The sequence below is a fragment of the Megalobrama amblycephala genome, linkage group LG8 (assembly GCF_018812025.1).
Source record: "Megalobrama amblycephala isolate DHTTF-2021 linkage group LG8, ASM1881202v1, whole genome shotgun sequence".
In the NCBI taxonomy this organism is placed as follows: Eukaryota; Metazoa; Chordata; class Actinopteri; order Cypriniformes; family Xenocyprididae; genus Megalobrama; species Megalobrama amblycephala.
In genome coordinates, this window is record NC_063051.1 from 3,067,036 (window position 1) to 3,087,731 (window position 20,696).

Consider the following 20,696-nt stretch of genomic DNA (forward strand, 5'->3'; position numbering starts at 1 on the left):
GTCATCCAAGATGTTCATGTCCTTCTTTCTTCAGTCGAAAAGAAATGAAGGTTTTTGATGAAAACATTCCAGGATTTTTCTCCATATAGTGGACTTCACTGGAGCCCAAACGGTCAAAGTTACAGTTTCAGTGCAGCTTCAAAGAGCTTTAAACGATACCAGACGAAGAATAAGAGTCTTATCTAGCAAAACGATCGGTCATTTTCTAAAAAAAATTAAAAATGATAGATGTTTTACCATAAATGCTCATCTTGAACTAGCTCTCTTCTTCTTCTCTATTTGAATTCCTGCAGTGTAGACGCTGCTAAGTGTATTACTGCCCTCCACAGGTCAAAGTTTGAACTAAATTGTTATATACTTGCACTCGTATATTGTTTATGACAATTTAGTTCAAACTTTGACCTGTGGAGGGCAGTAATACACTTAGCAGCGTCTACACTGCTGGAATTCTAATAGAGAAGAAGAAGAAGAGAGCTAGTTCAAGATGAGCATTTATGGTTAAAATGTATAAAATTTTTATTTCCTTTTTAGTAAATGTCCGATGGTTTCTCTAGATAAGACTCTTATTCCTCGTCTGGGATCATGTAGAGCTCTTTGAAGCTGCACTGAAACTGACATTTGGACCTTCAACCCGTTGAACCCCAGTGAAGTCCACTATATGGAGAAAAATCCTGGAATGTTCTCCTCAAAAACCTTCATTTCTTTTCCACTGAAGAAAGAAAGACATGAACATCTTGGATGACATAGAAGTGAATAAATTATCAGGAAATTTTAATTTGAAAGTGAACTAATCCTTTAAAGGAAAAATATCTTATCATCAAAAATATCTTAATTTGTGTTCTGAAGATGAACGAAGGTCTTACGGGTGTGGAACGAAATGAGGGAGAGTAATTAGTGACATTATTTTCATTTTTGGGTGAACTAACCCTTTAATATATAGTATCATGGAAATGGCTCCAAGTTTTTGGCATTTAAAAATAATTTGAAAATGTAATTTCAAGAGCCCCTTTAATTTGCTTTTATATATGTGAAACTATTTATTTATGATATATATCTTTGTGAAAAGTAGTTATGGCTAAAATATAAGTTGACAGCACACGCCCCGCCCCCTGTCAAATACTGACCAATCAGAGAGGAGCGGTACCAAGCGCGTGTGTCTCCGTATCCCTGCAGCATCACGCTTCTGCACATCTGCAGCACTAATCACACTCACAACACAGCCTCGAGAGAGCGATTCACACAAACACCCGAGGGCTGCGCGTTCTAACGACGGATTCTGTTTGCAGAATGTTTTGATGCGCGTTTGCGACAGAGCAGCTCGTTCACGGCGCGCGCGCTCCCCATCACACGGATTATTCGTCTGTCAGTGAATCTGTTCATCTGTGAGCATCAGATCTGAGGAATCAGAGTCAAATCTGTAGTGCAGCATCACAGGATGGCTGAGAACAGCGCAGAATGCAACATCAGGGTGTTGTGTCGCTTCAGACCCCTGAATCAGTCCGAAATCCTCCGTGGAGACAAATATATTCCCACATTTCAGGGAGATGACACTGTCATCATTGGGGTGAGTTCGTGCAAGTTTTCCTCTTTACTGAGATGTTATAAATAGCAAGTTGTATGTCAGTAAATTGACGCAGATGGATCATTATCAAAGTTTCATTTTCACACTCCTCCAGATGGTGCTGTTCATTTTTAATGAAATTCTCACTACTGCATACTGATTAATTCAGATTTGTGTCACATATTTATGCATGCATTTATAAATACCTACAAAACAATAGAGTCAGAACCTCAAGCATCTATATATATATATATATATATATATATATATATAAATTCATCTTGGAATTGTCCTCCGTGTCTCCTCTATATTCATTTACATAAACACCCACACACACACATTCACACACACTGCTGCTAAAACTCCATCCATCTGCCATGATGGACAGACAGTCTGAAATAAATGTTGTTTTTATGTGCTGTAATTATGACTCATGATTTGACAGTAATAAACTCTATGTGGGTGAGCAGCACCAATGAGTATTACGATGTAACTGTATTAAATCAAGGTTTATTTACCAAAATCTTGATGTGAAATCAGCTGCTGCAAACATCTGACTTCAGTTCACAGTGAAATCATAATCCTGTTCGACCAGAACTTTAGACTTAAAGGGTTAGTTCACCTAAAAATTTAATTTCTGTAATTTATTACTCACCCTCATGTCGTTAAACACCCGTAAGACCTTCATTCGTCTACAGAACACAAATTAAGGTATTTTTGATGAAATCCGAGTGGCTTTTTTTTAGATAGAAATAGAAAGCAACAAATTCAAGGTCCAGAAAGATACAAAAAACAGTCATGTGACTGCAGTGGTTCAACCTTAATGTTATGAAGAGACGAAAAATCAAAATCAAAACAAAAATAAGCACTTTATTCAAAAAAATCATCTCTCTCCTGTCATTCTGCTATGCTATTTACGTTGCAGCTCTTCCAGGTTCTATGTCCGAACGCCGGCTCAGTATTGGCCGACGCTGATCACATGATCAGCACAATGCATGCGTGTGATGCTGACGCAGGAGCCGGCCGATAATGAGTCGGCATTCTGCTGAACTTCCATGTTTATGTATGCGTATGAGTCTGACGAGAGACGAATTTGTTGAATAAAGTGGTTATTTTTGTTTTGTTTTTGCGCACAAAAAGTATTCTCGTCTCTTCATAACATTAAGGTTGAACCACTGCAGTCACATGACTGTTTTTTGTATCTTTCTGGACCTTGAAAGTGTTGATTATATTGCTGTCTATGGACGAGTCTCTCGGATTTCATCAAAAATATCTTAATTTGTGTTCTGAAGATGAGCGAAGGTCTTACGGGTGTGGAACGACATGAGGGAGAGTAATTAATGACAGAAATTTCAAGATATTTTGAAGAATAGGGGTTGATGGACCACATTGACTTCCATATTATGGAAATAAAATACTATGGAAGTGAATGGGGTCCATTAAATGGGTAGAAATCTGTGTGTGTGTGTGTGTGTGTGTGTGTGTGTGTGTGTGTGTGTGTGTGTGTGTGTGAGGCATACTCAGATAAATGGGTCATTCCGGTTGTGCAGAAACTTTGTTACAAACTTTAAAATTTAAAAACCTTAATGTCACTGCATTCGCTTTCATTTCATACCGTCTTCAAGGCCGGGCAGGTTTTTCATCAGTGAAGCATTGAGATAAATGAGCACTGCTGAACTCCCGAGTGTCATTTGTGCAGATATTATTATTCGAGTGATTCACATCCTGACTTGCATCAGAAGTCTGAGAACGAGGCTGTCGGCTTTGATTATGTCCACAGCCTTTAAAAGCATGCAGCATACAACCTGAAAGAGACACTGTGTCATGCACACGGCTTTGTTGTCTGGTCTGAGGTCAAGAGTGCAGCTGTACAGTAGAGATGTGTAGATGTGTGTGTTGATGTCAGAGAAAACCTGGTAAAATTTCACTGTCGCTGTCAAAATGTGTAGTTGTATGTAGGACCCTTAAATGCCCCTATTATACTATATTAAAGAGCACCTGTAATATCAGTCTCTGGTGTCTCCAGAATGTGTGTGTGAAGTTTCAGCTCAAAATCCCCCACAGATCATTTATAATAGCTTGTCAAATTTGCCCCTATTTGTGTGTGTCCCTTTAAATGCAAATGAGCTGCTGCTCCCGCCCCCTTTCCAGAAGAGGGCGGAGCTTTAACAGCTCAACAACAACAAAGCTGGAGAATCTCACGCAGCCAAAATGAGGATTGTCAGAAACGGTGTTCAGCCTTACATTGTTCAAACCGGAGTCGACACTGATGGAGAGACTCAGGAAGAAGTTACAACTTTTAGGCGTTTCTGAATGGTTAGTGGATAAATTGATGTAGTTGCTGTGGAGTTGATCAACTCATCCACTAGCATGTGCCGTCATGTTCATCTTTTGTGTTGAATTGACCCTCGTTTGTGAAGCAGTCCGGCGTAAAATGACGGCATTTACAAAAACTACTCTTCCTCTTCTCTAAAGCAGCCCAACATGGCCCCGCCCCCTTTGTTGTGTGTTCTTGGGGGCGGGGTTTATGTAAATTTTAGGGTTTGTGATGTCACTAAGCTTGTTGTAGTTCCTACCAGCCGTTTAAAAATATAATGGAATGAAAATATCTCCTTTGCATTGAACTTTGAGCGTCGTAACTTTGCAGATGTTGTTTATGATCAAACAGCAACATTACACACTAACTAAAGTTAAAAAAGTCAAATCATAACCAAAAACCCCTTTAAAGGTTCCTAATGTTGTTTTCGAGTTTCCTACAGCAGGTTTACATTCATCAAATGACAAAAAAACACTTTAATGTTCTCATAATATCCACTGCAGCATCAGCTCTTTTCTCTCAGTGTCTGAAACACTTCGATCACAGATTCTGTCTCTCTAAACCCCGCCTTTCTGAGAGCTGCTCTGCTCTGATTGGTCAGAAACCTAACGCTCATTATCATATCTGAATCTCAGCTCTAGTAACAGTAACAGTTTCACCGTATCAATCTCATCAAAGTGGAGAAAACAGCATCTTCTCGACATGAACAACACGAACCAAACCCTTCCAGTCTCAGATACAACTACAGTGATTGAGGGCGGGGCAAAGAGACGCTGTTCGGCCAATAGGCTGACATTATGCAAATTAGTTACAAACCTACGTAGGTTCAGCAGGAAGTGAGACTGAATTACTGACGAAAACTCCATTTATCTGCACTTTGATCTTTGAAACAGACTTTTTACATTCACAAACAGCTTTATTACACACTATATGAAAGGGAATATCATAATAGGGGCACTTTAAAAATGACTTTTGTTGTAACCTAATGTAGGCATGTTGATTCACTCGTGTTAATATTTTTGACGAACAAAAGCAGTCAATTTATGTGCAATTTTCTACAGTGCAGTAAATAAAACATGAATTGCTGATTTGTTTTCCTCTTGAAAATGCATCACTGAATAATTAATTAAACCTCAATGCTATCAAGAGTCTGGAGCCAAACAGATTCAATGTAAGAAAAGAGCCTCGGAAAAAAATTGTGTTTTTGCTCGTCTACTAAAGCTGGAATCAGAGCCCATATTAAAGGATAGTTGTGTGAATTCAAGCTCAATATACTCCTAAAAGCCGTGCAATGCTGCGACCCAGATTAGAGCTCCTATTTTTGCTGCGTGGCAAACGCTGAACTCAGCAGAAAACGTGTTTAAAATCACCCTATAAACCTATATTGTTGATATCATTAAATTTCTGAATTTCTGGCTTGATCCAAGTTTCACGTACAGAGAGAGACACACAAAACACTTTATGTTTATTATTCAGATGATGTAAAGAGCATCAATTCTGCTTTTTCCAGTTTATCCTTATTAATGTGTTCTTCTCTATATCAGTGTTTCTGAACTCCATCTTGAGTTTTCGTCACAATATTCCTCATTTAAATAATTCATGCACAGGGGCGGGGCCTGGATGAGTTAGTTGAAACTGGCGGTTATGGTAAGGGGCGGGGCAATTCCCAAACTCCAATCACAACACACTGCTCCAGCCGACCAATCAGAGCACATTGTGCTTTTCAGAAGGAGGAGCTTCATAGAGACAGAGCGTTACTGACAGACTGGGAAGAGAGGAGCTGCAACAATGGAGAATATGAGGAGAATAATCAACATTCAATCTAGTAGAGCCCAAAAACATCATCAAGACTTTGAACAAGGGAATAATTTAAGCCGTTTATTGCTGCCGTCTGTGGTTTAGATCTATTTCGGGTAGATTAATGAGCTTTTGGATGTAAATGTGCTGCTCCTCCAGAATGTAAATTAAATTTCAGTTTGTAATAATTTTCAATAGTACTCTCCTGATACGCATTTCATAATTCATCCTCAGTGTGCTGAGCTCTTCTGCAGCAGAAACACTGCATTCAATCCTGCAGTTTCTATCCATTCTTCTGTTCTCGTCTCCTTCAGTGAATCTGAAGCTCCAGACTCGTGTTAATGTCAGTGACCTTCACCATCCTCGTTTAAGAAGTCTGTCCTGAAAGTCTTTCTGTGTGAGACTCAATCTGACACCAGATCTGCAGGAGAGACGAACCGCTGGAGGATTCAATGAAAGACAGAGATGAAAGAAAGATACGAATGCAGCAGAAAATAGAGGAGTGAAATTAGCTGAGAGAGAGAGGGTGTTTTTGCAGACGGATCAGTTTTCAGCAGCAGCAGCACATGATGCTTCTCAAACGCAGCTGTCTGCAGGAGTCACGTCACCTTCCTGTTTTAACAGTTATGATGTGCATTATTACATATTTTTATTGAGATCGTTCCTATCTGGAGCACAAACACTGCAGACGCACATGCTGATCATTGTAAACATGATCGTGAGTGAACAGCAGCAGTGGAGAGAGGGATGGAGGGATGGAGCCGATAAAGAGGTAAATGTTAATAGTCAAGCTCTGCTGGACTGAAGCCATTAGAGCGTATCCCACAATCCCCCAGGCTCAGCTGCGGATGTTTTATCTCCCTCGCTCCTGAATCTGCTCTTAATTTCATTTCCTGTGGAACTCTGGGCAGTTGTGAGATGATTAAAACAGATTGTGTTGATGCACACGCGTGTGCTGATCATCTCATCTCCACACCGACAGCAGCTTAAACCGTAAACACTGTGTGTGTTTGTTTATGATTCCTTCAGACAGACAGAAACACTCCAGTGAGGTTAAGAGTTCTGTCATCACTGATGTGCCGCTCTGGATATAGTGTGTGTGTGTGTGTGTGTGTGTGTGTGTGTGTGTGTGTGTGTGTGTGTGTGTGTGTGTGTGTGCGCATGTGAGACTCTTCAGGTGTTTTTCTGCTCTGGAGACTTTGATGCTCTTCTGAGGATCAATTAAAGCTCATGGAAACAGCAGAGGGACTAATTACTGACTGAAGCTCAATGTGAATCATGTGTTGCTTCAGCTCTAATTGCCTTCATGTTTAATTATAACAGGCAAAACTGTGTGTGTGTGTGTGTGTTACATGTGTTTCATGTATGTAAAGTGTTTGTGAGGAATTATCCATCCATCAATCATCCATCCATCAATCATCCATCATCCATCCATTTATTCATCCATTCATCCATCCATTCATCCATCCATTCATCCATCCATCCATCCATCAATCAATCAATCATCCATCCATCCATCCATCCATCCATCCATCCATCCATCCATCCATCCATCCATCCATCCATCATCCATCCATTTATTCATCCATTCATCCATCCATCCATCCATCATCCATCCATCCATCCATCAATCAATCATCCATCCATCATCCATCCATCCATCATCCATCCATCCATCATCCATCATCCATCCATCCATCATCCATCCATTCATCCATACATCCATTCATCCATCCATTCATCCATCCATCATCCATCCATTTATTCATCCATTCATCCATCCACATATCCATCCATCCATCCATCCATCCATTCATTCATCCATTCATCCATCCATCCACATATCCATACATCCATCCATCCATCCATTCATTCATCCATTCATCCATTCATCCATCCACCCATCCATCCATCATCCATCCATCCATCAATCATCCATCCATCATCCATCCATCCATCAATCATCCATCCATTCATCCATACATCCATTCATCCACCCATCCATCCATCATCCATCCATCCATCAATCATCCATCCATCCATCCATCCATCATCCATCCATCCATCAATCATCCATCCATTCATCCATACATCCATTCATCCATCCATTCATTCATCCATTCATCCATACATCCATTCATCCATCCGTTCATTCATTCATCCATCCATCCATCATCCATCCATCCATCCATCAATCATCCATCCATTCATCCATACATCCATTCATCCATCCATTCATTCATCCATTCATCCATCCATCCATCCATCCACATATCCATCCATCTATCCATCATCCATCAATCATCCATCAATCATCCATCCATCCATCATCCATCCATCCATCTATCATCACCCATCAATCATCCATCATCCATCCATCCATCATCCATCCATCCATCCATCTATCATCACCCATCAATCATCCATCCATCCATCCATCCATCCATCCATCCATCATCCATCCATCCATCCATCAACATATCTGTCCATCCATCCATCTATCCATCACCCATCAATCATCCATCCATCCATCATCCATCCATCCATCAACATATCTATCCATCCATCCATCTATCCATCACCCAATCATCCATCCATCCATCCATCCATCCATCAACATATCTATCCATCCATCCATCCATCCATCAACATATCTATTATCCATCCATCCATCCATCCATCCATCCACATATCCATCCATCTATCCATCATCCATCCATCCATCCATCAATCATCCATCCATCATCCATCCATCAATCATCCATCCATCCATCCATCCATCCATCAATCATCCATCCATCCACATATCCATCCATCAATCATCCATCCATCCACATATCCATCCATCTATCCATCTATCCATCTATCCATCGATCCATCATCCATCAATCATCCATCCATCAATCATCCATCCATCCATCCATCCATCCATCCATCCATCAACATATCTATTATCCATCCATCATCCATCCATCAATCATCCATCGATCCATCATCCATCAATCATCCATCCATCATCCATCAATCAATCATCCATCCATCAACATATCTATTATCCATCCATCATCCATCTGTCATTTTGAATCATTGCTTGAACACAGAATGTTCCCGCCTCAACCTCACATCATTGGTTTAGTGTAATCTCTCAGCCAATGAGGGAATCTATAGCAATGACTGACATCTGGTGACTCTGATGTTAATCTGACACATCTGAAGATGAATGCACACGTCAGTCTGTTTATATCTGAATGTGTTTGTGTCTTACAGGGGAAGCCGTATGTTTTTGATAAAGTCTTTCCCACGAACTGCACACAGGAGCAGGTGTACAACAGCTGTGCCAAACAGATCGTTAAAGGTCAGTGTGTGTGAATGTGATTTAAAGATTGGTATTGAGTCGTCAAAAATATGTAAACAATTCTCCAATTATCTTAAGGCACACATTATTTATTATAAATAAAAATTATTGATTTGTGGTGTTAAGTCCAATCATCACTAGATTTCATCATGTAGATTTAGTGTTTCTCTCTCATCACAGATGTTCTGGACGGCTACAACGGCACCATCTTTGCATACGGACAGACATCATCTGGAAAAACCTACACTATGGAGGTAAAACACCTTCTCTACATGATTTTATCATCATATACTCGTGTCGTGACTTTCGTCTTCTGTGAAACTCAAAAGCAGATGTTTAGCAGGATGTTCACGTTGATAAAACACAATAAATGTAATGAAAGCGTTCTTACTGCTTTCTCTGTTAGGGAAAACTGCATGATCCTGACGGGAGGGGAATTATCCCGAGGATTGCTGAAGACATTTTCAACCACATTTACATCATGGATGAAAACCTGGAGTTCCACATTAAGGTGCAAAAACTTAATTTACAGATTGTTTTGTTTTCTGGTGAGGAAATTAAAAGGTTTCAGAGAATTCCACATCATCGGCTGTTCTCGTTTCTCTCCCAAGGTTTCCTACTTTGAAATCTACATGGATAAGATTCGTGACCTACTTGATGGTGAGTCAGTATATTTTGTCTCAGGTCGACCTAAATACAGACTCCAGAGAATCATTTCAAAGCCAAACTGACTTTGCTATAATTAAAACTCATTAATATTATTTATTTTTTGGGTATAATTTATTTAAACTGGATATAAAAAGAGCATGAAATGTACTTATGAATGAGTGCTCATTTACAATTTACAACCGTTTTTATGTGCACTACCTAAGAAATTAATACTTTTATTCATCAAGGATGCATTAAATTAATCAAAAGTGACAGTAAAAACATTTATAATGTTCTGTTTCAAATAAATGCTGTTCATTTGAACTTTTTATTCATCAAAGAATCCTGAAAAATAAAATGTATCACAGTTTCCACAAAAATATGAACTGTTTTCAACATTGATAATAATCATAAATGTTTCTTGAGCATCAAATCATCATATCAGAATAATTTCTGAAGGATCATGTGACACTGAAGACTGGTAACGATGGACTAAGTAATGATGCTGAAAATTCAGCTTTGATCACAGGAATAAATTACACTTTACTATATATTCACATAGAAAACGTCTGTTTTAAATTCTAATAATATTTTGTGATTTTTACTGTATTTTTAATCAAATAAATTCAGCTTTGATCACAGGAATAAATTACACTTTACTATATATTCACATAGCAAACGTCTGTTTTAAATTCTAATAATATTTTGTGATTTTTACTGTATTTTTAATCAAATAAATTCAGCTTTGATCACAGGAATAAATCACACATTACTATATATTCACATAGCAAACGTCTGTTTTAAATTCTAATAATATTTTGTGATTTTTACTGTATTTTTAATTAAATAAATTCAGCTTTGATCACAGGAATAAATTACACTTTACTATATATTCACATAGCAAACGTCTGTTTTAAATTCTAATAATATTTTGTGATTTTTACTGTATTTTTAATTAAATAAATTCAGCTTTGATCACAGGAATAAATTACACTTTACTATATATTCACATAGCAAACGTCTGTTTTAAATTCTAATAATATTTTGTGATTTTTACTGTATTTTTAATTAAATAAATTCAGCTTTGATCACAGGAATAAATTACACTTTACTATATATTCACATAGCAAATGTCTGTTTTAAATTCTAATAATATTTTGTGATTTTTACTGTATTTTTAATCAAATAAATTCAGCTTTGATCACAGGAATAAATTACACTTTACTATATATTCACATAGAAAACAGCTGATTTATATTGTAAAAATATTTCATATTTTTACTGTATTTTTGATCAAATAAACGCAGCCTCGATGAGCAGAAGAGACTCTTTCAAAACATTAAAAAATCTTACAAAACGATCAATCCTGAACAGTGTCACACCAGCTCATATTTCAGCATGTGAGCGTCAGATAAGAGCGTTTGTGCCGTATGAACGCATACACACGTCCATGTGTGTCGTTTTAGTCACGGCTGCTGCATTCTGATTGGAGGAACGCTGCTCATCTGTATTCCACTGTAATTGCTGAGTCACTGAGCAATCTGGGAAAATACCTGCGGACAGATGGCATGAGAGAGAGAGAGACGAGTAATGAAACACAGATACAGATCGACAGGCGGCGAGGAGATGAAATACGAAGCGAGATGACGTCAGTCTCGCTGTATCTATATTTGATTAAAAGGATCTGACGTTCATATATGCGCTTTCATATCTGCCGCGACTCATATGAAGTTTCTCTCTCTCATGTGTGTGTGTGTGTGTGTGTGCGTGTGTTAATCTGATTAGAAGCGCGTCTGTCTCGAAGGGTTGTTTCTGTCATAATAAACTCGAGGCTTGTCTGTGCTGTGGATCTACATGTGCTCATTAAAGGAATAATTCAGCCAAACATGAAGATTCTGTCATCATTTACTGTCACTCCAGACCTTCTGTGGAACACAAGAGAAGATGTTTAGGAGAACGTTCATGCTCTCACTCTTAGAAAAAGGCTTTATATAAGGAGAAATGTGTTCACATAATGCTTTCATGTTTAACTAGTCATTTACAATTTTCTAGCGGTAAAGCATGTTTACAAGCCGTTTAATTCATAAAATTCGTCAAAATTAAAAAAAATAATAATTAAAATAAATCCATAAAATGATCCATGATGGAAGGTTCTAAATATGAAGCTCCTGATGGACCTTTAAGCTTCTTCTAAGAGTGATGCAATAAATGAAGACAGACGAAACACTTTAAAAGCATCATAAAAACAGAAGATTCTAGAACTTACACGGTATATTTCAAGTCTTCTGAAGTTATTCGTGTGAGAAACAGACTGAAAAGGCTGTTTTTATGATGCTTTTTTAAGCTTGAAAGTACGAATCCTCATCGTCCTAAACATGTTTGTGTTCCACAGAAGAAATGCACTGAAAAAAATGGTGCAGGAACAATTTTCACTCAGAAAATGCTAATTAATTTCACAGTTAATTACAAAGAAACAGCAACTGAAGTAGAAAGACTGAAATAGTGTGATCTTGTAAAACACGCTCTTTGATTTCAGAGTAAAGTTACGTGGATTTGGAATGGCTGAATTTTAATTTTGGGAACAAACTTGTTTCTTTTTTGTTCTTGTTCTTTGTTATTTCCTTTCTTTTGTTCTTTCTCTCTTTCTTTCAGTGAGTAAGACAAACCTGTCCGTTCATGAAGACAAGAACCGGGTTCCCTATGTGAAGGTGAGCTGAACATCATGAGCTCAAAACTCCCTCCCATCCAAAAAGAGCATTTACTGAAACTAAACTGCATAAATACGATAAATACACACACAAAAAATTGTTGTAGAAACAATTTTCAACTCAGAAATTGCAATTAAATTTCACAGTTACAAAGAAATGGCAAGTAACACAGTGAATTAAAAAACTGAAATGCTCTAATAATCTCTAAAGATTTTATTTACAACTTCAAAAGATATTTTTTCACAGTGTAGTGTAGGATAGATATTATTCCCATTCATATGGTATATTATATATAATACTATATATTGTATTAGATCATATGATATATATGATACAATATCATATGTACAATGATATATCGTATTGTATCGTATCATATGAAATATGTGAAGTGCAAAGCAATAGAAGCATTTGATTTATACAAGGTAAGTTCATCTTACATAAACAACATAATTAATCAAGTGGGAGGAAGTCAAACTTATTTAAACCCACCCCGGTCCTATATGATTTATTATTGTATCATACACTATATTTGATGCATCATATTTAATATTATATGCATATATCTTATTGTAGCACAACATCATAAAACCATATCATATTTTATACACTCTTAAAATCAATAAAAATATGGCACACTGTACTGTATTAATTTAATAGAATTATCCATATTTATTTTTACAGGTGTTTTACCTGTATTTTGAATTTTAAACATTGCACTGTGTTTTAGGGTTAATGGAAATGTCCATAAAATTACTGGGAAATGTCCTGGTAATTTTCTGCATTATCCATTTTTATGTTTTTTTTTTTTTGGTTTTTTTTTACAGTGTAAAGTATCATAATATTGTATTATATATTATTGTATCATCATTTCATAAAATCATATGTGTGTGTGTGTGTGTGTGTGTGTGTGTGTGTGTGTGTGTGTGTACAGGGCTGTACTGAACGTTTTGTTTCCAGCCCGGATGAAGTGATGGATGTTATTGACGAGGGAAAAGCGAACCGTCACGTCGCTGTTACAAGTTAGTGTCTCTAACCCCGAAATACTGTTCATTACAGAGGCATTGTGGGTCATGGGTTCGATTCGATTTCAATACCTTCAGTGCAACGCAAGTCGCTTTGGATAAAAGCATCTTCCAAATGCATAAATGTAAATGAAGTAAAGATGGTTACGAACGCACTATAAGGGTTCTGGCAAGGTTGTCTTAAAGTTATGAACAAACATTCTTCCAGTAACATTAATAGAACATTTGTTCAAAGTTATCTGGTCTTTAATAATGTTCTCAAAACGTTACTTATACATTGTTCTTGGAGTGTTTTTTAAATGAAACAATTAACATTTTTTAAATGTAACTTCTAGTTTCAGAATGTTCAGACAACATTCAAAAGTAACATTCCTATAATGTTTGAAGAACGATAGAATGTAACGTAACCTGTGGTGCTGATCTGTCTGCTGTGATGTCGTGTGTCAGATATGAACGAACACAGCTCCAGGAGTCACAGCATATTCCTCATCAGCATCAAACAGGAGCACGTGGAGACGGAGCAGAAGCTCTGCGGAAAACTCTACCTGGTGGATCTGGCCGGGAGCGAGAAGGTGCTTTGAGTGTTTCTGACATCTTCAGCCTCACAGGAGCGTGTCCACCTGCAGATCACACAGAGATCTCATTAATGTCACAAACGTTACTGGAGAAAAACATCCCATTAATCTCACATGACAAACATATCAAATTCAAGTTGTGTAGAAATAAAAGAAGCAAAAAGTAACATTGAATTAAACATGAAATTTTGAAGTAGAAAGACTGAAATATTATTTGATTTATAACCTTTAATTTATTCTAGTGTATCCTGCCCTCTTATTCAAATTCATTCTAATAATTATATATATATATATACAGTACAGTCCAAAAGTTTGGGGTCAGTAAGAATTTTTAATGTTTTAAAAGAAGTATCTTCTGCTCACCAAGCCTGCATTTATTTGATTAAAAATACAAACAAAAACAGTAATATTGTGAAATATTATTCCAATTTAAAACGGCTGTTTTCTATGTACAATATACATTAAAGTGTAATTTATTCCTGTGATCAAAGCTGAATTTTCAGCATCATTACTCCAGTCTTCAGTGTCACATGATCCTTCAGAAATCAATCTAATATGATGATGTGATGCTCAAGAAACATTTATTATTATTATCAATGTTGAAAACGGTTGTGTACAATTTTTTTTTCAAAATTCTTCGATGAATAGAAAGTTCAAAAGAACAGCATTTATTTAAAATAGAATATTTTCTAACATTATAATTGTCTTTACTGTAACTTTTGATCAGTTTAACTCATCCTTGATGAATAAAAGTATTGATTAATTTTATTTCTATCCCCCAAAAATAAAATTTAAATTCTGACTGACCCCAAACTTTTGAACGGTAGTGTTTAATGCTACAAAAGATTTAGATTTCAGACAAAAGCTGTTCTTTTGAACTTTCTATTCATCATAGCATCATGAAATAAAAATGTAAATAACTGTTTTCAACATTGATAATAATCATAAATGTTTCTTGAGCATCAAATCATCATATTAGAATGATTTCTGAAGGATCATGTGACACTGAAGACTGAAGTAATGATGCTGAAAATTCAGCTTTGATCACAGGAATAAATGACACTTTACTGTATATTGACATAGAAAACAGCTGTTTTAAATTGTAATAATATTTCACAATATTACTGTTTTGTTTGTATTTTTAATCAAATAAATGCAGGCTAGGTGAGCAGAAGATACTTCTTTTAAAACATTAAAAATCTTAGTGGTTCCAAACTTTTGGACTGTACTGTATATATACACACAACCAATATACAAAAGAGTCTCTTCTGCTCATCAAAGCTGCATTTATTTGATCAAAAATACAGTAAAAATTATGAAATATTTTTACAATGTAAATCAGCTGTTTTCTATGTGAATATACAGTAAAGTGTAATTTATTCCTGTGATCAAAGCTGAATTTTCAGCATCATTACTCCAGTCTTCAGTGTCACATGATCCTTCAGAAATCATTCTAATATGATGATTTGCTGCTCAAGAAACATTTATGATTATTATCAATGCTGAAAACAGTTCATATTTTTGAGGAAACTGTCATACATTTTATTTTTCAGGATTCTTTGATGAACAAAAAGTTCAAAAGAACAGCATTTACTTGAAATAGAACACTATAAATGACTTTACTGTCACTTTTGATCAATTTAATGCATCCTTGATGAATAAAAGTATTAATTTCTTGAAGAAAAAAAATCTTTTCTGTGTGTTGGTCAGGTGAGTAAGACAGGTGCGGAGGGAGCCGTTCTGGATGAAGCCAAGAACATCAACAAGTCTCTGTCGGCGCTGGGAAACGTTATATCAGCTCTGGCCGAAGGCACCGTGAGTCACAGCGGCATCTGCATATGAAACTAAAGCCACGGCCAGACTGCCTCAACCCATTCAGAACCAAAGGTTAAACTCAGTAAGTTCTCTCTGTCCTGCAGAAGACCCACGTGCCGTACCGGGACAGTAAGATGACGCGGATCCTGCAGGACTCTCTGGGCGGAAACTGCAGAACCACCATGTTCATCTGCTGCTCACCTTCAGCCTTCAATGACGCCGAGACCAAATCCACCCTGATGTTCGGGCAACGGTAACACAGCAAACACACACAGAACCGAAGCCATGCTCGCAAATACATCACACACACTCACACACTCAATCTCTCTCAGCGCAAAGACCATAAAGAACACGGCGTCTGTGAACCTGGAGCTGACGGCGGAGCAGTGGAAGAGGAAATACGAGAAGGAGAAGGAGAAGAACAAGAACCTGAAAGAGAACATCCAGAGACTGGAGGCGGAGCTTAACCACTGGCGTAACGGTGAGAACATACACCCCATACATAAGTGTCAAATTTGGCGAAAATATCTAATTTCGTTTAGGAGTTATAGACATATGTATGAACACATAAAAAATTACCCACACCTGACTTTGAGTGCATTTCCTTGCCATTTACTATCAAAATTTTGACATTTGGTCATTAGCGTTTAGTCAGCGACCTATATTTACGATTTTCCTACGTTGGTTTCGTCTCGATCGGACTAAGCGGTTTCGAAGATATTCGCGAATGTTGTTTAAACGCTAAATCACAACGTTGCACTAACCATAAGGCGAAACCTAGCATGTTTGGTATCGTTGGACTCGGCAAGGATTCAGGAATCCAAGGAGATGACTCCCGTGAAAATAAGTCAGCCACATCTAAAGTTATAAGCATGTAAGTATTTTTTTTTTTTTACCACTAGGTGGTGCTGGTCCGAAACTTCTCAGACTCATTCAGGGCATCGTGCTGATGACTCATACCGAGTTTCGTAACAATATGTTTATATACAGCATTGTACAGCATTTTACTACAAATTTCAAAATGGCTGATGTCTAAAATGGCCGATATGGGCCAAAAATTAAGTCGACTTGATTTGACGCCCCGGAACTAACGCGACCACTATTATGATTTTTGGACAAACCGTTCAGAAGTTCTAAGCAAAAATATACGCATTTTCGTATCTCCAGTCAGTAGGTGGCGCTGCACAGGAACACAGCATGTAACGTCATGCTTGTTAGGACATGGACCAAGTTTGATAAAGCGTTGAGGAGATTGAGCCTTGTGTCTATTTTCGCAAGCGCTACGTAAAATTCTTTCACGCGTTTTTTGAAAATGGTTTGAGAAAATCTACTTGAATTCCACAACTTTGATCTGAAGGTGATCTGGTTCAATTTTCATAAAAATCTGAGCAACGGCCTTGGAGGAGGTCGAAAAAAGTAAGTTCAAAATGGCAGAAAATGGCATCACAGGGTCCAATCGAATCGTCTTGAGCCAAGGAATCAGAGGAAAAAATAATTTTGTTTCTTACAGTTCAAAAGTTATTTGCATAAACAGTTGGTGGCGCTAGAGCGTTATCAAAGTACAATAGTATGTACCACCAGAGTAATGGGCATCTGCCATGGTAATACTATGGTTTTTAGACCACTAAAAAGTACCATGGTACTTCCACATTAGAAGTAAGCAGTGTAAGGGTTACTGAAGTAAAACTGTAGTAAAACCAAGGTAATTCGACTAAATTATAATTGTACTATAGTAACAGTAAATGATGGTGTAGGTGAATCTGTGGCTCCACTGGATCTGATGGCCGTGATTCCTGTGGAATCTGATGTCAGTGAAGACGCAGCTTTAGACAATCAGAGTCCGAGTGTGTGTGTGCCGATCCCAGAGGAAAACCAGCACAAATATGAGGAAGAGATACGCAAACTCTACAAACAACTGGATGACAAGGTGCGAGCGCACACACTCACACACACACACACACACACACACACACACTCACACACACACACACACACACACACACATTCACAAACAGCCTGTAGTCGATGCACGGAAAAATTGGCTTTCTGATTGACTTTCTCTCTCTCTGACAGGATGATGAGATTAATTTACAGTGTCAGCTGGTGGAAAAACTGAAGGAGCAAATGCTGGATCAAGAAGAGGTAAAACATTTGCTGAATTCCAAAAAGCATAATGTGGTAGTGCTTTATTTTGATGCTCCTCGACAGACATTCTACTGACTGACTACTGCTGCGTCTTAATTCACCTGCTCATACTACGCTCTGTTTTACTGAAGAAAAAGTACATACTTTTGAGTCTGCAGCAGAACAGTTGACAAGCTTTGAGACAAACTACTTCAGCATAGAGGATGATTTGAGTTCAGTCTTGTTGTGTAAAATCGGTGTGTGTGTGTGTAGCTGCTGGCGTCGTCGCGTGGAGACAGTGAGCGTGTGACGAGCGAGTTGAGTCGTCTGCAGACGGAGAGCGACAGCGCGAAGGCCGAAGTGAAGGAGGTTCTGCAGGCGCTGGAGGAACTCGCTCTGAACTACGACCAGAAGAGTCAGGAGGCCTGAAGACAAGAGCCTTCACAACAGACGACTGACCGAGGAGCTGGCGCACAAAACCGTACGGCAAACACTGCATCTCTTAACAGCCGTTCACAACAACAACTATACAGATGACTATAAGCATAACTGTATTAGTGTCCACACCAGCGCACTGCAGTTCTGTTGTCTAATGATTTTATACTTGCTGCTTTGTTGCATAGTATTAATTGAGCAGTAAAAGTCTGATTTATAGTACAATATAAACATCAGCTGTAATGTTAGCCGTAACTGCCATCCTTGAGCTTGTAATTATATCGCCAGTGATCCAACACACACACACACACACACAGTGAATATTTAATCACGCTGCTCATTTCAGATGTAATTCTTCTCTGTCTTCCTCTCAGTCGGATCTCATGTGTTTGGAGGCGGAGTTTTCCCGGCTACAGGAAGTGAGCGGCCAGCAGAGGAAACGCATCACTGAGGTGTTAAACACCCTCATGAAGGATCTAAACGACTTCAGCTTCATACTGGGAAACGGTGACCTCAGACTGGTGAGTGAGTGTGTGTGAACGCATGAGGTTTTCTGAAGCCATATAAAAATCATATAAAATGACTAAAAAGAAAAAAGTGACAAGTAAAATCAGAATTAAAAAATCTGGAATTTTAACAAAAGGAATCAATTACAAAGCAATTACATTACTGAACGTTACTTTTGAACAATACTTTATTGTTACTTTTGAACATTACTTTTGAACGTTACTTTTGAACGCTACTTTTGAACGTCACTTTTGAACGATACTTTATTGTTACTTTTGAACATTACTTTTGAACATTACTTTTGAACGATACTTTATTGTTACTTTTGAACGTTACTTTTGAATGTTACTTTAGAACGCTACTTTTGAACGTTACTTTTGAATGTTACTTTATTGTTACTTTTGAACGTTACTTTTGAACGTTACTTTTGAACAATACTTTATTGTTACTTTTGAACATTACTTTTGAACGTTACTTTTGAACAATACTTTATTGTTACTTTTGAACATTACTTTTGAACATTACTTTTGAACGATACTTTATTGTTACTTTTGAACGTTACTTTTGAACGATACTTTATTGTTACTTTTGAACGTTACTTTTGAATGTTACTTTTGAACGTTACTTGATTGTTACTTTTGAACGATACTTTATTGTTACTTTTGAACGTTACTTTTGAATGTTACTTTAGAACGTTACTTTATTGTTACTTTTGAACGTTACTTTTGAACGATACTTTAGAACGCTACTTTTGAACGTTACTTTTGAATGTTACTTTATTGTTACTTTTGAATGTTACTTTTGAACGTTACTTGATTGTTACTTTTGAACGATACTTGTTACTTTTGAACGTCACTTTTGAATGTTACTTTAAAACGCTACTTTTGAACGTTACTTTTGAATGTCACTTTTGAACGTTACTTTTGAACACTACTTTTGAACGTTACTTGATTGTTACTTATGAACGTTACTTTTGAATGTTACTTTTGAATGTTACTTTTGAACATTACTTGATTGTTACTTTTGAATGTTACTTTAGAACGCTACTTTTGAATGTTACTTTTGAATGTTTTGAACGTTTTGAACGTTATTTTTGAAAGTTACCTTTGAATGTTACTTTTGAACGTTACTTTTGAATGTTTTGAACGTTACTTTTGAATGTTTTGAACGTTACTTTTGAATGTTTTGAACGTTACTTTTGAATGTTACTTTATTGTTACTTTTGAATGTTACTTTTGAATGCTACTTTTGAACATTACTTGATTGTTACTTTTGAATGTTACTTTAGAATGCTACTTTTGAATGTTTTGAATGTTACTTTTGAACGTTATTTTTGAAAGTTACTTTTGAACGTTACTTTTGAACATTCTCTGAATGGTCTGAAACACGTAGAAACATTTAAAAAATGTCAGACAAACATCCGACTGAAACGTTTCAGAAAAACATTCCATGAACGATGTATAAATAATGTTTTTGTGCTAATGTTTTGAGAACATTTAAATGAACGTTCTATTAACATTACTGGAAGAATGTATGTTCATAACATTGAGAGAACGTTGCCAGAACCTTCTGAGAACATTCCCTGTTAGCTGGATATTTTCTATGTCTGTCAATATAAAAAAAGCACCATAAAATATTATTAAAGCACCATAACAGTCATCCACTTCTGAAAAGTGATTTTGAATGATCAGAATGCTGCTGGTTTATTTATGAATAAGATTTGAAGGGAACATTATCAGTGAATAATGACAGATTTAAATTTTAAATTTTAATCTCTCTGTGAACTTATTCTTTAATAAAACAAAAGTTATTGGAAAGTATAAAGTAAA

General features: G+C 37.0%; 1 protein-coding gene across 1 annotated transcript in view; it reads left to right on the top strand.

Moving 5' to 3' along the window:
- The first annotated feature begins 1,173 nt into the window (after positions 1-1,173).
- kif5ab (kinesin family member 5A, b) overlaps positions 1,174-20,696 on the top strand; it is a 28,073-nt gene continuing 8,550 nt past the window's right edge. The window contains 16 exon segments of the mRNA XM_048198701.1: positions 1,174-1,564; positions 8,943-9,030; positions 9,211-9,284; positions 9,437-9,541; positions 9,642-9,690; positions 12,331-12,386; positions 13,321-13,408; positions 13,859-13,983; positions 15,697-15,801; positions 15,906-16,054; positions 16,134-16,282; positions 17,556-17,728; positions 17,875-17,943; positions 18,199-18,351; positions 18,353-18,406; positions 18,735-18,881. Coding sequence (XP_048054658.1) covers positions 1,436-1,564; positions 8,943-9,030; positions 9,211-9,284; positions 9,437-9,541; positions 9,642-9,690; positions 12,331-12,386; positions 13,321-13,408; positions 13,859-13,983; positions 15,697-15,801; positions 15,906-16,054; positions 16,134-16,282; positions 17,556-17,728; positions 17,875-17,943; positions 18,199-18,351; positions 18,353-18,406; positions 18,735-18,881 — 1,713 coding nt within the window. The 5' untranslated portion in view covers positions 1,174-1,435.